Below are 17895 nucleotides of genomic sequence, written 5' to 3'. Positions count from 1 at the left end.
TTCTCGAGGGGTGCTCTGGCGTCTGCCTGGGGGGGGGGGGGGGGTGCAAACCCAGAGTCGCCAGGCAGAAATACCCACCTGGAAGCCAAGTCAATTGCTAGAAAGTGGGAGTTTTTCTCCTGCAGCACCTGCAGAGTTGGAAAAGGCTACATGAGTCTGAAAAGATTGAAGGCCGCCTGTGTAATCGGTTAGATTTCCTAAGTTAGAAAATAAGAGCACAAGGTTTTATGCTTGCATGAAGTTTATTGACAAAGTACGTTCGGGTGGCAGACTCCACCTTGAACGTTGGCTCAGACGGTGGTGGTTTCAGCATCTGTTAGGAATGTAAATAGTGAATTGTTTAATCACGAAACTGAACGTGTAAAACGAGGGGCAGATCAGAAATGCGAGGTCTACCCTCCCGTTACTAAATGCTCATCAATTTAGCTGCACCTTTGCATGAAATACCCCAGCATTTCACGCTGGAAACAGCCATTTTGACAATTCCACCTCCTGGCAAGTAGGAGGGGCACAGACCCGACACTGGATAACTGAGTTACCTCCTCAGCTACTGTCACTGTGGTGCTTGAGCCTGCCCATGGAGGAAATCTGGCTTTGGCCATCAGATGTTCAGCTTGAAATTTGCACAAATCGTCTGAAGTAACCGAACTCATTGGTGTGTGGGTTTGACGTTTGCATTATACCTGCTTAACTCCTTTTCCTGCTTCCTCTGGTGACCTCCTCCTGCCTTCCAGGGCAGTCCTTCTTCTGGCTTCCTGCTGTGCTTTGCACCCCCAGTGTATCTCCTGAGGCTACTTATGGTCCCCTCTTTGCTGCACCCACACGTCCTCCTGGGTGCTATTCCCAGCTCCTCCCCACCCATCTCATCTTGGCCTCCCTGCTGTGGCTCAGTAGTCCTACTCTGTGGGCTCCCTGTGGGGCTGGGTCCTTCCTGGGACTCGGGTCAGTTGACCTCTGGGCCTGAACGCCCTATAAAGGAGGGCCTGTGTCAGCATCTTGTTTTCCTCACTGCCCACACACGGGATAGGGCCTGAAGTACTGGGTGGGTAATTTGTGAGAGAAAATGGTCTAATCCAGTTAATCCCAGTTGTTTTTGTTCCTTAGGGTGTTTCCAACCTGCCCATCCTATAGTAACTCCTCCCTCTCAAGAGGAAACAGATGCTACGTGATGGCGGGGGGGGGGGGGGGCACTCCCCCACATCTCTAACCTCTCACCTTTCTCTCCACTTGGCCCCAGTACTCACGTCTGGCTTCTGCTCCTAGCCACCCCTTAACATGCCAGTCAACTTATAAAGTTCTTACAGAAGGTCTGTCTTTCTTATAAAGCCATCCCTTTTTAGCACCTTCCCGGGGGGCTAGGTGAAGAACCAGGTATTCAAAGGTGATTGAGTGGATGGATTCATGTCTCAGGCACCAAGTCCTTGGTGTGAGTCATCCTGGTGCAGTACACCTGCTGTGCATTTCTTAGTAATTGGGGGTAATGAACTTGGAGAGGATAACCACATCAAACTTGAGTATACCCTATCTCCTTGCACATCTCAGTTCAATTTCTGTAAATACCTCTATCTCCCCGTCAACAAATCAAACTACTAGTGTGTTAAGGCCCACATGTTATGGTAGGAAAATTTACCTACCAGTTTTAAGTTTCTGCTCTGCGAACATGGGCAGTAGTCACGGTTATTTCTCCAGCAATACCGTAACTTCCAAAGGGAGTACGTTTGTCACCAGATCCTGAACCTTTTTTGGCTACATCTTCTACTGGGAATGCAACAGAAAGAAAAACTGGGCTTTGTGGCCTGGGGACATCTTGTCCACTTGTAGGAGGACTACCATTCTGGGGGTTTGGGCTATGTTTCTGGAATTTCTGATCTGCAGGAACAGCAATGGGTACTTGTATTGCAGCGTATCTCTTCAAGGCATCTGACTGAGAAACAACAGCATGTCCAGGAAGAGGTTTCCAATCCTGGGCTTCCTGAACATTCGAGCCTACTAAAATAAAAGGTGGGGCACTGGTCTTCTTGCTGTCATCCATCATCACGTAAGTTGGAGAAGTAACTTTCGGTGGCTGCTGCAGAAACTGTGGATCCTTAGGATTAGATAAATAGAGGGTTGCTTGGGGGAAAGGCCCAGGTGCAGGTGGCGGTGATGGGCGACTCTGTTGATTCATATCAGTTAGACAATAAAGGGTCCACATGTTAGAGTATGGTGGTGGTTGTCCTGCTTCGCTTGCTGCTATGGCTATAAAAAAACAAAACAAAATTTGCAGGCATTAAAGGTCGGTCTCTGTATCAGGCACTATGCACAGAAATGTCTTTGTAAGTTTTCTTTACATATAAACAAATGGCTGTGGTAGTAACATGTGCCATAAAGCATGCTAGAGAGAGGGCTAAATCCTGTTTGGTAATGTGAAAGAAGCGAGGCTGTCTACTGCTGGAAAGCGAGAACAGTGTCGTGCTAGCAGGTGGCAGGGGCACTGGAGTTGTGGCTGAAGCAGCAGTGTCATCCGAAGCTGCCGGTCCCAGGGGCGCCCGCATGCAGGACGTGGAGGATCTGCAGTTGGGGCTTTACCAAAAGAACCAATTGAAGTGTGTGTGAAGCCACTGAAAAAGTGTTAATGCATCTGCATGGTGACTTTTCCTTTACTAGAGAAGTCTGCACAGGGCATCCTCTTTTGGTCACATCCGTCCCTTATCTCTGGCCCTTCACAGGCCCCATAATCTCATGTTAATTTGTCACCACACACAGAACATCGCATACTCCAGGACTCAGAACCCCAGAGAGCATCCCCTTTAGGCAAAACTTGAAATCATAGGTCCTGGGTGGCAGTAGAAGACTGGTTGGTCCCCAAGGGGTAAGAAAAAAGAGGCCTAGGTAGTGCCATCTACCTTCTACATAACACCAAGGAAGCTATGATGGCAAGTCTGACCTGCCTAATGAAGGCTGTCTTAGACCACTGAGTCCCAGAAGATGGGATGGAGGAAAAGCTGCACTTGGCTCAAATTGAGCTGAGTTCACCTTTTGAACGCTGGGCCAAGTATCCCTGGTACAGCTTTTCTTCCCCAGAAAAGAACAGAACACTATGCACATGATTAATGGGAAGTTTTCAGTAGCTTCAGATACCATCAATTGAGCCTTCCACAAGCCAGTTACAAAACAGAACAAGCCAAACCATCTGTTTGAAATCTCTACATAGTACTTTAGAAAAAAGGCGAGGCGCTGAGGAGCCAGAACTTGGGATGCCACTGCCACTTCGCCACAAGTGTCGTGCCCGTCCCGCACACTAGCTCCCAACGCTGCCCTAGGCCTTTTCAGTTGTGCAGAACCCCATCACACTGCCAGACAGAATTTGATCCCCAAATACCTGCTCTGGTAACATTTGACCATTCTGGCTCTGGGAAGAGTCCAAGTTGAGAGTGTTTCTGCAAAAGGAATGGGGGAGGTTGGCTCCATCTATCCCTCAAGGGGCGGGGGGGGGGGGGCAGATCAGACTCCTTAATTAGATGGAGGGAGAGATCAGGCCAGGTCTGTGTCATGGGCAAGCCCCAGCGATACCAGCAGCCCGGCCAGCAGTGGAGACCAGTCCCCTCAGCCGCTCTGGCGCCTGGCTGGCCTTCCTGCTGCTGCCACGCCGATGCTCACCCATGTGACAGAAGTGCAGCCAACCCGTCCAGTCCACCCAGCTATGAAGCTGCCCCCTCGGCCGCAGGAGCTCTCCCCCAGGCCAGGAGAGCCTGACCAGCTCCCCACACCCAGTTGCAGAGCTCTCCAGCTGCAATGCGAAAGCAGGGGCGACACACCACCATGTCTCTGTGGATGGCGTTGTGTGGTTGGATTTTACACTCACAAGCGACTGATTTCAAACCAACACCCCCCGACTGGCATTCACAGCAGAATATTCGGATCACAGATTTTGTGCCTGACAGCAGGTGCTTAAGGTTTTTCACTCCAGGTGGTATGTCCGAAAGTGATAGGTGACCCAGCTTTGAAGCCAGGCTTTGGTGCTGTCGTTTTAAAATCACTCCTCTCCTAAGAGTAAAATCTCAACTACAACAAAGCCTTTAAATAGGTTTGCTGTTTTAAAAACTATTGTGAATAAAGCCTTTTGACCAACTTGTAAGAAGCCTTGAACCTCAGTGGTTACCTGAAATATAGAGGTCACCTGAAAATGGAATTTGTTATTTTGTAAACATTGGATTTTCTTACCTGGCTTCATCAAACCTTGTTCAAGTGCTGCTTCCAGTTCTGGTTCGAGCTCAGGTTCAGTAAGACCTTCTGGAACAGGAGTGGGGCTACCACCAGCTGCCCTTACAGATGCAGCTGAGAGCACTGCTGTAGCAGCTTCCCCAGAGAGCACGAGTTTGACCTCCGTCTCCTGGGCTGCAGAGCTTCCCTGGGACTCCTCCTGCCCCGAGTTGCCAGGAACTAGGGCAGTGAACTCCACTTCAAGATGCAGTGGTTTTTCAGAGCCGACTGCTTTGGTGGAGCCCCCTGCATCCGGGAATTGTGCAGGCTGACCTTTCAAAGAGGTGTCAGAGAACAGAACTGATGCTTCTGCCTCCATATGTACTGAGGAATAGTGTGATTCCACCTCCAACTGTGCAAGACTTACGGAACCTACGGTTTTTTCAGACATGCCTGTGTCGCATGCTACAGGTATGGGACTATCTGGTGGCTCATTGTCTTTAAGGGAAGCAACGTGATCAGTAAAAGGGATAACTATGTGTTCTGGTATTTGCTCGACATAAGTAACTCCTTCAATCACAGGCTCATTGTTATAGATGGATGAAACATGAACGAATGATGTGACCTCAATATCAGCCTGCAAAGGGACCTCGGGAGCTTGATCGTAAGCAGGAGGGTCTTGTTCATCCTGCAAGGGGAAGGAGGAAGCCGTTGTTGGTTCAGCTTCATCGTCTTTAGGTTTAGGACCCAAATCTACATGGACAGATGTTTGGCTCAGAACCTGCAGGGCTACAACCTCTGCGGAATACACAGAGGGAATGGCCACCCTGGCATCTTCGGCAGCCTCTGAGCTCAGCACCTCCTCAGAAAAAACAGGCATACTTGTTGCCACATCCACCATTAAAACGTCAGACTGATCAGAATGAATAGATGAAACATTACCTAACATCTGAGCAGCAAACTGAGCTGGGTCAGCTGGCACATAAGCAAACTCTTGTGAGACAGCTGCTGGAGATGGTGAGGAGGGTGGGGTGACAGCCTTAGGGGTAGATGGTTTCGGGCTGCCACCGCAGGCTGCTTCGGGGGTCTCCTCGGGCTCCAGGAGCACCTCTGCGTGAACTGATGGGAACTGAGTGGTTTTGTTCATAAACAGTGGTCCAGCTATATTGTCCTCCTCTGTGTCCGTAGATTTCTCCATCCGTGTAGGTTCTTGGGAAACTACAGATGTTTCTACCTGTTCTTCCATACATTCTGGTTTCTTCTCTTGTGTCGTTCCTTCTGACCACTTCTCTACTAAAAGAGCCAGATGGGTTAATAAGCATATATCCCTCCCACCACCACATTTTAGAGCAGTAATAGGCTGCACATTCAGATGTCAATATGCATACAAAAGAGTTTTGCTTAATTTCCCAATACCTGATTGTGTAGGTAATGAAACTTCCCTGTCTTTATCCACTTGGAAGACACCCCAGTTCATCTCCTCAGAAATCAGTGACTCAGTGACAAAACGAGTAATCAGATACCCTTTGGCCTGTCAGCGGCGTCAGGGGAAAGACCATACTAACTCCACCCAGAACTAAGGAAGCTGAAAACCTCCATGGGAAAAGCTTTTCATCTAAACTTCTCCACAAACCCAAGGGTTTGCGGGTGGGAAGACATCAAAACTGAGCAATAAGTGATCTAATCTTCAGCTAATAGAACAGCTTATTAATGAAACACATGCTGTCATGTTAATAAAAGCAGTCCTCAACTTAAGAAAACTGGTATATAAAATTTAACAATGAATGGGAAAACTTGGGGGCCTAGAGGATATTCTGACATTAGGAGACATCGTATAGTCTAACCTAAAACTGGTAGCACTTGCTGGTGAGGTGTGATCACGCAGCAGCCAACATCATACTGACCCAGACAAGAGTGGCAGGAAGAGAGTTCCGGATCTCTAAGTGGACTCAGCAAATCCTCAGGCATGAGGACCTTCCCATGGCCTGGGAGGTCGAGACAGCTGATGACCTAGAAGGACTCCGAGGGTGGAGAAACTGCTCTGAAATCCTTGTCTCCACCAAGCACCTGCTTGGTCCACTCAGCACCACGCCCATCTGACCACCTCAGGCCTTCCTCAGCACACGCTCTCACAGCTGCTTGCTCTCCTGAGGATTTTTTCTTGGGAAGCATTTCCCCAATATAATGAAATTGGCAGAAAAGCAGAAAGTAGGTGTGTTTCAGCTCTGTCCTTACTCCTCGCACACTGTCTTTATTCCTTGGCTGTGACCTTCCTGGGGTCTCACTGCAGCTCCAGGACTTCACAAGCCTCTTCATGTCCGCTGGGCCTAAACCCCCTGCCCCCGACAGCACCCCACTTCTGAAATCCCCACTCGGCTTCTCCACTAAGCCTCAAGCCATCCTCCATACACAAGCAGCGCAGGAGTTGGCCAGCAACCCAAAGGAAACGGCTTTGCAGACTTTGGGGAGATCCTTCTCTGCAAACACTCCCCTCGCTGATACTTTGGTGCCCAAATCCCAGCCAGATTAGTAGCCCTGAACTCTGCTTCTCCATCTTTTTCTTCCCAGACACACTTCTACTCTGCTTGGCCTCCCTTTCCCTGTGTAAGAATTTGAAAAATGCTGCTAGGGTGAAGAAAGGGGCTCACTTTCTGTGAATTCCTTCTCCCAAGGACCCAGGCACTGGACTTTGTTTTATATAATTGCTCTAGCTTTTATGATGATTGATGAGAGGAGGCTAAGTGTGATTTAAGCCCCTCCATCATAGCTGAGAGTGAAATCGCTCTTCCTCCACTGACTTTGACCTAGCATAGCATCTGGCAATGGGTATGAATTTAAAGATTTGTTGAATGAAATAATGAACTGGACTTTACAGATAGGTAGAATTTGAAAGATGCATAGGAGCTCCTGGAGAGGGAACTAGCATAAACCAAAACCAGATGATGACAAGTTATCAGTCTGGTATACAATGAGAGACAGGATTGCAAAGGTAGAGTAGCTGCAAATTGCAGAAAGCTTTGTTCACACGGCAGGGTCTTAGAGAGGGATCAAAAATTTAGGTGCTATGACAGACTTGTCAGAATGCATTATTTTATTTGCATTAAAAAGCTTGTTTCCAAATGGCAAAATTTATTTGATCATGCCCAAGCATCAGATTTCTCTTAAGTAAAACTGTAATGATGTCACCTACTTATAAAGTCACTTTAGTTGACAAAATACATTGTGAGTACCTAGGACAAAACAGGTATACATATGTCTCATTTTGTTGTACTTAATTGCAATTTGCAAATACTACCGTTTTACAAACTGAAGGTTTGTGGCAGCTCTATGTCAAGCAAGACTGACTGGCTCTTCCCCTAGCTCTCTCCCTCCCCTGTGTCTTCTAGTAGAGGCATCACTCCTATTACTGGGCCCTGGGTATTAGGCCCTGACTTTGCTGTATTTATTGAAGTATTTCCACTTTGTAAAAAACGTGGCCTGGGAATGAAAGGAAACAACCTCCGGCGACAGAGCCCCGCTCCCAGGCGCTGCCAGAGAACCAACACCGACTTCTTTCTCTTTCCCCTCATTGGCGCTTCACCGCTGCCATTCGCCTCTGAGGCTAAAAGTGGCATTCTAAAAGCAATTTAAAAATCATGTCAAGCTCAGTTGAACAGAAAAAAGGGCCTACAAGACAGCACAAATGTGGCTTTTCTAAGTCAAATAGAGACAAGGAATGTGGACAATTACTAATCTCTGAAAACCAGAAGGTGGCAGCACACCAGAAGTGCATGCTCTTTTCATCTGCTGTGGTATCATCACACTCTGATAACGAAAGTCTTGGTGGATTTTCTATTGAAGATGTCCAAAAGGAAATTAAAAGAGGCACGAAGCTAATGTGTTCTTTGTGCCATTGTCCTGGAGCAACAATTGGTTGTGATGTGAAAACATGTCACAGGACATACCACTACCACTGTGCATTGCATGATAAAGCTCAAATACGAGAAAAACCTTCACAAGGAATTTACATGGTGTATTGCCGAAAACACAAGAAAACTGCACATAACTCTGAAGCTGACTTAGAAGAAAGTTTTAATGAACATGAACTGGAGCCTGCATCACCTAAAAGTAAAAAGAAAAGTCGCAAAGGAAGGCCACGAAAAACTAATTTTAAAGGGCTGTCGGAAGATACCAGGTCCACATCCTCCCATGGAACAGATGAAATGGAAAGTAGTTCCTATAGAGATAGGTCTCCACATAGAAGCAGCCCTAGTGACACCAGGCCTAAATGTGGATTTTGTCATGTAGGGGAGGAAGAAAATGAAGCAAGAGGAAAACTGCATATATTTAATGCCAAGAAGGCAGCTGCACATTATAAGTGCATGTTATTTTCTTCTGGCACAGTCCAGCTCACAACAACATCAAGAGCAGAATTTGGAGATTTTGATATTAAAACTGTACTTCAGGAGATTAAGTGAGGAAAAAGAATGGTTTGTGGTTTTATATTTATGCTATGCAACGTAACTCTTCTGACTTCCTGCTTTAAATTTAGAACACATCTCAAATTTATCCAGTCATCAAAACATTTAATATATAAAGTAGTTCATATGTTAAAGCAAGTATATATTTGACTTATTTGTAATATAATAAAGGATGCTGATGTTTCTGGAACTTAAAAAAAAAATGTGGCCTGTTATTTCCTGGAAGATCCCCTTCCTAATTTGGTCCTCTTTAGCATCTGAGGCCTAGCTGCCAATTTTTATTTAGTCCTAGTGTGTAGTGTGTAGCCCTATTCCCTGGGCTACGACAATATTGAAATTAGGCCAAACAATAACCCTACAATGGCCTTTAGAAGTGTTCAAGTGAAAGGAAGAGCCGTATATCTCTCATTTTAAATCAAAAGCTTGAAATGATTAAGCTTAATGAGGAAGGTATGTGAAAACTTAGGCCAGAAACTAGGCATCATATGCCAACCAGTTAGACAAGTTGTGAACACAAAGAAAAAGTTCTTGAAGGAATTTGAAAGTACTAACCCAGTGAACACACAAATGCTAAGCAAAATAGCCTTGTTGCTGACATGGATAAGGTTTGAGTGGTCTGGATAGAAGATCAAACCAGCCATAATATTCCCCTAAGCCAAAGCCTAACCCAGAGCAAGGCCCTGACTCTTCAATTCCATGAAAGCTGAGAGAGGTGAGGAAGCTGCAGGAGAAAGGTCTGAAGCTGTAAGCAGAGGGTGGGTCATGAGGTTTAAGGAGAGAAGCCGTCTCCATGACATCAAAGTACAAGGCAGAGCAGCAAGTGCTGACGGAGAAGCTGCAGCAAATGATCCAGATCTGAGATTAATAAAGGTGACTACACTAAACAGATTTTCAATGCAGACAAAACATTCTTATATTAGATGATATCATCTAGGACTTTCACAGCTACAGAGGAGATGTCAATGCCTGGCTTCAAAGCTCCAGAGGACAGGCTGGCTCTTGTTAGGGGCTAATGCAGCTGGTGACTGTAGGTTAAAGCCAATGCTCATTAGGATTCTGAAAATCCTAGGGCTCTTGAAAATTATGTTAAATCTACTTAGCCTGTGCTCTACAAATGGAACAACAAAACCTGGATGACATCGTCTGTTTATACCATGGTTTACTGAATAGTTTAAACCCACTGTTGAGACCTGCTGCTCAGAAAGAAAGATTCCTTTCAAAATACTACTGCTCATTGACAATGCACCTGGTCACCCAAGAGCTCTGATGGAGATGTACAACGAGAGGTACAATCATATGCTAATACATCAATATTACAGTCTATGGATCAAGAAGTAATTTCAAGTCTCATTATTTAAGAAACACATTTTGTAAGGCTAGAGTTGTAAAAGATAAGGATTCCTCTGATGGATCTGGGTAAAGTCAGTGGAAATTCTGGAAAGGATTCACCACTCCAGATTCCACTAAAAACATTTGTGATTCATGGGAAGAGGTCAAGTGATCAACATTAACAGGCATCTGGAAGAAGTTGATTCCAGCCCTCACAGATGACTTGGAGGGGTTCCAGACTTCAGTGGAGGAAGTCCCTGCAGATGTGGTGGAAACAGCAAAAGAACTAGAATTAGGAGAGGAGCCTGAGGATGTGGCTGAACTGCTGCAAGCTCATGATAAAACCTGAACAGATGGGGAGTTCCTCTAATGGATGAGCAAGGAAAGTCCTCTCTTGAGATGGAATCTACAATCCTGGTGAAGGTGCTGTGAAGATTGTTGAAATGACAACAAAGGATTTACAGTATTCTAAAAACTTAGTTGATCGAGCAGCAGCAGGGGCTGAAAAGATAGACTCTAATTTTGAAAGAAGTTCTGTGGGCAAAATGCTATCACCCAGCATTCATGCTACAGAGAAATCATTCATGAAAGGAAGTATCAAGATCATTCATGAAAGGAAGTATCATTTGGTGCAGCAAGCGTCACTGATGTCTTCTTTCAAGAAACTGCCACAGATGCAGCCACCACCCTGACTTGTCAGCAGCCACCAATATCAAAGCATGTCTCTGGAAGCTCAGATGGTAGTTAGCATTTTTAGAAATAAGTATTTTTTTTAATTAAGGTATGTAAACTGGTTTTTGACATAATGCTATTGCACACTTAGTAAACCACAGTGTAGTATAAACATAACTTTTATATTCACTGGGAAACCAAAAGAATTCACTTAACTGATTTTATTGCAATATTTGTTTTATTGTGGTGATCTGGACCTGAACCCCACTATCTCCAAGGTCTGCTTGTACTTGATAATTCCATTCCTTTCTTTTCCTACCTGTGACATAGTAAGTGGCAGAACTCAGATAATTTTTTTTACCCTAACAGATTACCCGAGTTTCTAAAATCCCAATTAATGATTCTGTTCTACAAAGAAACTCTCTTGAGAGGACTGAAAAATGGGGGTTCTTTCACTGATTCATATGGTAAGATCTGTTTCATCAAATTGCAGAAAAACAAGAGGATCCAAGGAAGTTTCACCAGCACAAGCTGCCTTGGAAATGGGCACGTGCAGGCCAATGGGTCAGATGCCACAGTGGAGGCCTGGACAGAGCCAGGAACCAACCTAAAGATCCCAGGCTCTGGAAAATGGGGGAAGCAGTGACAGAATAGAGAAGTAAGGAAAGTTTGCTCTCATGTCTGGTTCTTTTCCTCCTTCCTCTCCCCTCATGAATTTACATGAATTTTTAAAGGCACAGGGAGATGGGTAAATACTACTGGTCCTATAAAGAAGCCCACCAAAAATGGGCTTCCTTCCAAGAAAAATCCAGGATAAAGTGTTAAAACAAATGATATGTGCAGGAATATAATGTGGACATAAAACTAAGGTCTTTCAGGCTCACATCTGATAACTGGAAGATGAGTGGGGATTAATGCAGCAGGAATGGGAGTGAGCCTTTGCCTCACATTATTACCAAGAGCTAATACCTGCTGCTGCCTTAAGGTTGACCTTACCTCATGCTGAAGAGACTGAAAGACCAGAATAAGGGTCAGTTGACATATTCCTCAAAGAAAGGTCCATGTTCCCATACTGCAAATTACAGGAAGCCTAGGACAGCCACATTCCTTGGGACCAACAGAGCACGTAGGGTATTACAGACACCACCATCCATACTTAACACTGGGATCCAATTAAAGGAAGTGTATTTAGAGGAAAGAGAATATGCCACTTGTTCTACCCACTTTTTTATTCTACAGAACTGGACAACCATGCAGCCAAATTTACTCAGCACTCCCACAGGAATAGCAGTTGAGGAACTGAACCAGTCAGAAGGTAGGAGGATGTCACTCAGGGGAGAAAATGCCCTACCAAATGGAAACTTTATGCTGTATATCCCTCGATAGTCCCTCTGCAGCCCAGACTTATGCTTTCCTGGATATAGATGGGCTTGAGTAGTCTCTGACAGGACCTAAGTTAATGAACACTGTCATTAAGAAACCAGTTGGTATGACAATAAAAAGAAAGACGAATGAGCCAAATTGGTATAAGACAGTAACAATGAACTCTATTTTCGGGTCATCTAGTCATACCTTCATGTTACCTACCCATTTCCCCCATAAATTAGGAAACAAGGCAATGTTCACTTCTACTCTACTACCAAAGACCAATCTATGTCTACAGCCATACTGTGAACTGACTTTTAGGATTAACTGCATGTTATGTAACTTGCCTTGGTATTTGTAGTTACTGGAAGAGAAAAACATTTATCTCCCTCTCTTTACGTCTGCCAAAAGTAGATCTGTTCCATTAGTTCAGTCTGTTAATTAAACTAATCCGCATTAATTTAGTCCACTTGTAAGCTGAATGGTGGGTAAGTTCCTCAGTAAACAAATTAGCCTCAAAAGCTACCAGTTAGTTATCTCCCACCATAAAGATTCACCAACTTTACCACCATTCTCAAACAGGAAGCCTACTCAATCCCAGGCTTCTCAAACACAGCTCCTGGTATAGAGGGCATGAGTACAAAGCCCATAATAACCTTGACTTCTTGGGAAACCAGCCTAATAGGGAAAAGGAGAGTGGTCAGTGTTCTAAGAGCACCTGTCTGTATATCCTGCTAGTGGTAAGCAAATCCCAGACCTGTGTCCCAGGGTAAGCTGAGAATGCCATCAGGGCCCTGCAGGGAAGCAGCCAGACTAGAGAGCAAAACATTCCTGAACTACAGCGATTCACTCTCCTGCTCCTTCAAATGCTGACTCTTGCTAGTTTTAGTCTTGTTTGGTTTTGGGTAGGTCTTTCACCATAGATCCAAATCCTCAATTCTTACATTTTCCTAGATTCTACTCCTGGCTTCTCCCTAGCTGGATTATGTTATATATTGGCATCACCAAACTGTCAGAGTGTAAAAGTGGCTCAAACTGGTACGCCTGGGTGGCTCAGTGGTTGAACACCTGCCCCTGCCTAGCTCAGGGCGTGATCCCAAGGTCCCGGAATCGAGTCCCACAACGGGCTCGCAGCATGGAGCCTGCTTCTCTTGTCTCTGCCAGTCTCTCTCTCTCAATAATAAATAAAATCTTAAAAAAAAAAAGTGGCTCAAACTCACTGATCCTACCTTTTCTTTTCCTACAGTCATTCCAAAATATTGGCCAACCAATGCAGCAAAAATTATTTCATTATTTCCCTCACTGTCACAAGTCTCCATTTTCTCCATAAAATTCTGCCAGTTTCTTCTTACCATTCTTCTAGATGTGTATGCCTGTCCTTGGGATGACCAATTTATCCCACTTTGCTTTGGTGATCTTCTTGAACAGTCACCATGTAAACTTTGCCTTTCTCTTTCTCCCTTTTTTCATTGCTCCTCTACCAATGCAGTTTCATGCTCTCATGTTCACATAGGCATTTACACATATACCCATAAAACACAACTTTTCTGAGCAGATGGACGGCCCTTGGTGACAGAGATGGACTGGAGAAGACCACTTTCCAGGAAAAATGTATCTCTTAACTACCTAGAAACTCTTGGAACAGAAAAGATGGTCACTAACACCTAACTGATTTCTTGCCCTTCAACTGGACTGCAGTTAACCTATCACAGGGAGGGAAAAAGGAAAAAGGATGTGTCTTTGCTTAATAAAAAAAATCTTCCGAGTATTTATGCAAGTTTCCTGAATAGTGTATCTCATTATAGTTTGAGTCTTTATTACAACAATATCCAATTTTCTTCAAAGTTCAGTGTACTTTCTTAAAGACAGGAATACTGGAAAGGGTGTGAAGCATAGTTTATACACACTGTTAGAGGTCTCATTGGACCAGATGGTTTGCAGAAGATGAGTTTTTCCTATTTTTGTCTTTTAGAGATTTAAAAATCCTCCAAACTGTCAGTCTCCAGATTTAAAACAAACAAACAAACAAACAAAAAACGGATCAAAAAACTAATCACATCAGTATGATCAAAGTATGGGCATCATTCTTAAGCTTGGACGTATGGTAATAATGATGCAATAATTTATAACTAGAACATATGGTAATAATGATGCAATAATTTATAACTAGTATCACTGAATTGTTACCACTTGTGGTACTTACCTTTAATCTGATGAAATTGTTTAACAAGATCTTTTATATCCAGAGAAGTATTCCCTGAGGGAATAAATACAGGAAATTAGATACATAAGATGCCCAATTTAAAATGCCTTCCTTTTCAAAGCAACAAATATATAATCTAAAGGAATAACAAACCTTCTCTAAATACAATAAGTTCTTTAAAATAAACTGCTGCGAACTGGGTGATGTTTGGTGGATTAATTTTAAGAATGGCTCTGCTGACTCCCTCGAGCAGAGTCTTGAGGCCATAAGGTACGACAAGTCTGGGCTTTGAAGAAATCATTTTGGCAGGATGTCTGTAATCTCAACTATAATGAAAAAAAACAAGGTCTTATAAATAGTATGTTTTTTATTAAAATGTTTATTAATTAAATATAGTTTCTAAGAATAAACCTCTTACTTAAATTATTAGCTTGTGTTCTAATCTCTAGGCATTTATTGTAGCAAAAATGGGCTAATTCTTAACAGTAGTTTACACACACACACACACACACACACACACACACACATGCACTCTACCAATAATTTATTATGTGCAGATGAGCAATATGGTACTATTAAAGAAACCCATGGGAAAAGCCCTGCCAAGAATTCTAGGATAATATTAAAAACAAAGATGGAAAAACCAACCAAACAAAACTTGTTCCTGTAAAATTCAGTAAATATTTCATACAGAAGTTCAAGAAAAATAAATCAAGCTCATGTGTCTGTGTCTAAACAACATCCTTCCAAACTACATGGGCACCGGCTTTTCTGTGCCTTCATCAAACAGAATAATAAGGTTTCTATAAGAAAGTGTCTTTTTTCCTTGTTTCTCTAACTCTATCCCTGGACACACTGCTCATCTTTCAGTATATTACTTTTAGCTCTAAATGTAATTTTGCTTTAACATTAATCAGAATAAGTTACTTGTGGTCACACCATCCACTGCCATATGTCCATCTTTCTCTTCTCATATCCTCCTTTAACCTCTACCTTAGTTTTCCCCTCCTCCCCCAAACTCCTGCCTTTCTGAATTTTAAGTGGTACCAAAGGTATTGCATAGTCTAACCTGTAATGCTCAAGAGTTAGAGAGGTTGCCATCCCAAACTGTGTGTGTGTATTGTTCCATTGCAGAAAATGGTTTAAGGTTTATAAATACATGTAAAGAACAAAATTATTTAAGGAAATGAGTTTAGCGGTAAGGAAAAAAGTATGGTACAAAAAATACAGGTTAGTGTAGGACAAGCCATAGGTCCTACACTTGATAGAGATGGGCTGTCAAATCAACTCCTGAGCAACCGAGCAGCCATCAGAAGATAGGAAAACAGCGGGCTAAATGATTCGGGTTTCCTGAGAGAAAAAAACAAATCAGTTGCCTGGAAGAATCACAGGTATTCTGAACACTGAGACCCAGGAGAAATTTCTCCAATGAATTTTCATAAAGGGGAGAATAGTGCGATATAATGAATCATGTCAACAACATCCCTACAGTAGAGAGAGTAATGAGTTTCACGGGGCTAAGCTGCACAGCTGAGTTACAGCAATTATTCAAGGAGCCAACCTCTAATAAAAAGTCATGTGTTAGCAAAATGCTGAATGCCTAAAAGTACCCTTCGTCTTCCCCAAGCTCAAGGAAGAAATAAATACCGGCCAAAGCAAACCCTCTGAGCACATTAAGAGTATTGAATCCTTTAATGAAAGGCTACTTTTAGGGACGCCTGGGAGGCTCGACGGTTTAGTGCCTGCCTTTGGCCCCGGGGTGTGATCCTGGAGACCTGGGATTGAGTCCCGCATTGCGCTCCCTGCATGGAGCCTGCTTCTCCCCTTCCCTGTGTCTCTGCCTCTCTCTCACGAACAAATAAAATCTTTATTTAAAAAAGAAAACCTACTTTTAGAGTAGAAGTCAACAGGACCTTTACTGAATTAAATCATCTTTAAAAAAAATTTTTTTTCACATTTTCCTTGTATAAAATTTGTATTAAATATCTTTAAAAAAAAAACAAAACTCCTGGCCTAGGTCTGGCAGGCCAACATGCTAAAGTCAAGGGCCATAGGCAGGAAGTGTAATGTATGTATGATCCGTATATGTAAACTGTTTGTGTGTATCGTTCTTCCCAGTGCACAGTCCACCCTGCAGCGCGGGCAGGTAGGTCTGTTTGGAGAAGCGGCTTACTAGCAGCCAAGATGGAGCCATCGACACACCCTGGGAGCAGGCAGTTAGCGGTCGACGCTCCCAGCCGCGGGGGAACGGCCGTCCCGTGATCCTATTGGTTGTCGCCCTCCGCGCCCCGCCCCCGCCCGGCTCGGGGCGGGGCCGGCGGACCGCGGCTGCCGAGCGCCCTGCACCTCGGCCCCGTGCCGAGAACGGTCCTGAGCAGGTGGAGAAACGCCGGGACGCCCAGCAGGGCCACACCGACTCCCACAACACGCTGACGGCTGCTTTCCCACGACAGCCTAATTCTTCCCACGTCCCTCCTTTAAAGAGTCTCTGTCAAAACCAGCTTTAGGCCCCGGGCCCCCGCGCTGACGCGAACTTCCGTTTCACCCGCTCCCCTCAGGGCGCCTAACGCCCGAGCGGGACCACAGGGCTGCAGGCCCGGGGCGCGCGGGGGGGAAGGGGGCTTCCGAGCCACCGGCTCCCTCAGGACCGAAGCGGCCGGCTGGGGTCTGCGTCGGGTCGCCCTTGGCCTTGCTGGGTGGAGAGGGCAGCGAAGCAGGGGGACAGCGGGCGCCCCGGCTCCGCGTCCACTAGCCCAAGAGGCGCAGGGGGCCGGCCTCCCGCCCCGGGGCCCTCCGGCCTCCCCAGCACTGGAGGAACCGTCCGCTGAGCCCGCCGCGCGAGGCGCCCCGAGGGGCCGCAGGCTGTACGGGGCCTCTTCGCCAGACGCGCCCCACCTTCTCCTTTCCGGCTACGCTCCCAAGAGCTTCCTCGTTGCCCCCTTGCCGGCGGCTCCTGTAGGAGCCCGCGCTCCCAGCGGGCCTTTATACCCCTGCGGACGTCAGGGCGTGCGTCACAGAGCCCCTCCCCCCGCGGAGGGCTCGGGCGGCCACGGCGGGGGCGGGGCCTCGGCGCCCCCAGCCAATGGGGAGCCGGGCTGGACAAAGGCGGGGAACTCCGTGGGCCGGACCGGCGCGCCCCCAGCCTTTTCTGGGAGAATAGAAACGGGCGACGGGACACCGGCGTTTCCAAACGGCCAGCAGTCGGCCCAGACGAGGAAGACCTCGCTTTTGCTCGCTCAGCGTAAAAATAAGAGCTACGGTAGAAGGAAAGATGGAGGTTCATGGCAGTTCTTGTCGGCAGCGCCTCACCTCTTCACCCGACTCCCCCCCTCCCATGGGGTTACTCTGCAGTCATCTTTTCGAAGAATAACTTGTCACGGGATACACAGCACACGCGAGTGTAAGGAGGACGAAACATTTCGTGCAACATGGTACTTTTTTCCCCCTTTGGAAAGAGAATTTGGCACGAGCCCCGAAGCTTCCAGGGCCCGTTGGTAACCCGGGTCTTGCAAGACCTCGGGCACAGCGTCCCCGCAAGCCGCCGCGGCCGCAGCAGGTGCCCTTTCAGACCGGCTCTGCGCGCCTGCCCAGTTCAGCTCACGGGTCTGGGCTGGGCGTTCACCGTAATCCTACGACGAGCGCATTCCGAACAGGCTTCCCTGAAATCCATTTTCAAATATTTAA

The 17895-nt window shown here is 45.7% G+C and overlaps 2 protein-coding genes across 5 annotated transcripts; one reads left to right on the top strand and one right to left on the bottom strand.

Annotated features, from left to right (window-relative positions):
• Positions 1 to 198: 198 nt before the first annotated feature.
• On the bottom strand, positions 199 to 17206 carry CABYR (calcium binding tyrosine phosphorylation regulated). 4 transcript variants are annotated; one of them, XM_041742662.1, is made up of 6 exons: positions 17107 to 17206; positions 14365 to 14537; positions 14212 to 14265; positions 4204 to 5475; positions 1635 to 2238; positions 239 to 313 (listed from the first exon to the last, which is right to left on the bottom strand). In XM_041742662.1, exons 2-5 carry the CDS (start codon positions 14510 to 14512, stop codon positions 1640 to 1642), a joined length of 2073 nt encoding a protein of 690 aa, XP_041598596.1. In that variant the 5' UTR covers positions 14513 to 14537; positions 17107 to 17206; the 3' UTR covers positions 239 to 313; positions 1635 to 1639. The 4 variants fall into 4 exon arrangements, with proteins under 4 accessions (XP_041598586.1, XP_041598613.1, XP_041598604.1 ...); XM_041742652.1 differs by having other exon boundaries at positions 199 to 2238; XM_041742679.1 differs by having other exon boundaries at positions 199 to 2238; positions 5125 to 5475.
• LOC121484045 (PHD finger protein 6-like) lies at positions 5336 to 9530 on the top strand. The gene has a single exon (XM_041742692.1). The coding sequence runs from the start codon at positions 7818 to 7820 to the stop codon at positions 8637 to 8639; it is 822 nt and encodes a 273-aa protein (XP_041598626.1). The 5' UTR covers positions 5336 to 7817; the 3' UTR covers positions 8640 to 9530.
• Positions 17207 to 17895: the final 689 nt, after the last annotated feature.

Source organism: Vulpes lagopus, chromosome 1, assembly GCF_018345385.1.
Source record: "Vulpes lagopus strain Blue_001 chromosome 1, ASM1834538v1, whole genome shotgun sequence".
Lineage (NCBI taxonomy): Eukaryota > Metazoa > Chordata > Mammalia > Carnivora > Canidae > Vulpes > Vulpes lagopus.
The sequence above is the reverse complement of the archived record's forward strand: the minus strand, read 5'-3'. Positions and strand labels throughout refer to the sequence as shown.

Bases quoted from the DNA above. Each gene is read 5' to 3' on its own strand.
- CABYR (XM_041742652.1), bottom strand. From the start codon at position 14,512: ATGATTTCTTCAAAGCCCAGACTTGTCGTACCTTATGGCCTCAAGACT. The intron at 5,476-14,211 runs GTAAGTACCACA...TGGCTCTTTTAG, and splicing joins ACAATTTCATCAGATTAAAG to TAGAGAAGTGGTCAGAAGGA. The intron at 2,239-4,203 runs GTAAGAAAATCC...GTTTTTTTATAG, and splicing joins ACAAGGTTTGATGAAGCCAG to CCATAGCAGCAAGCGAAGCA.
- LOC121484045 (XM_041742692.1), top strand. From the start codon at position 7,818: ATGTCAAGCTCAGTTGAACAGAAAAAAGGGCCTACAAGACAGCACAAA.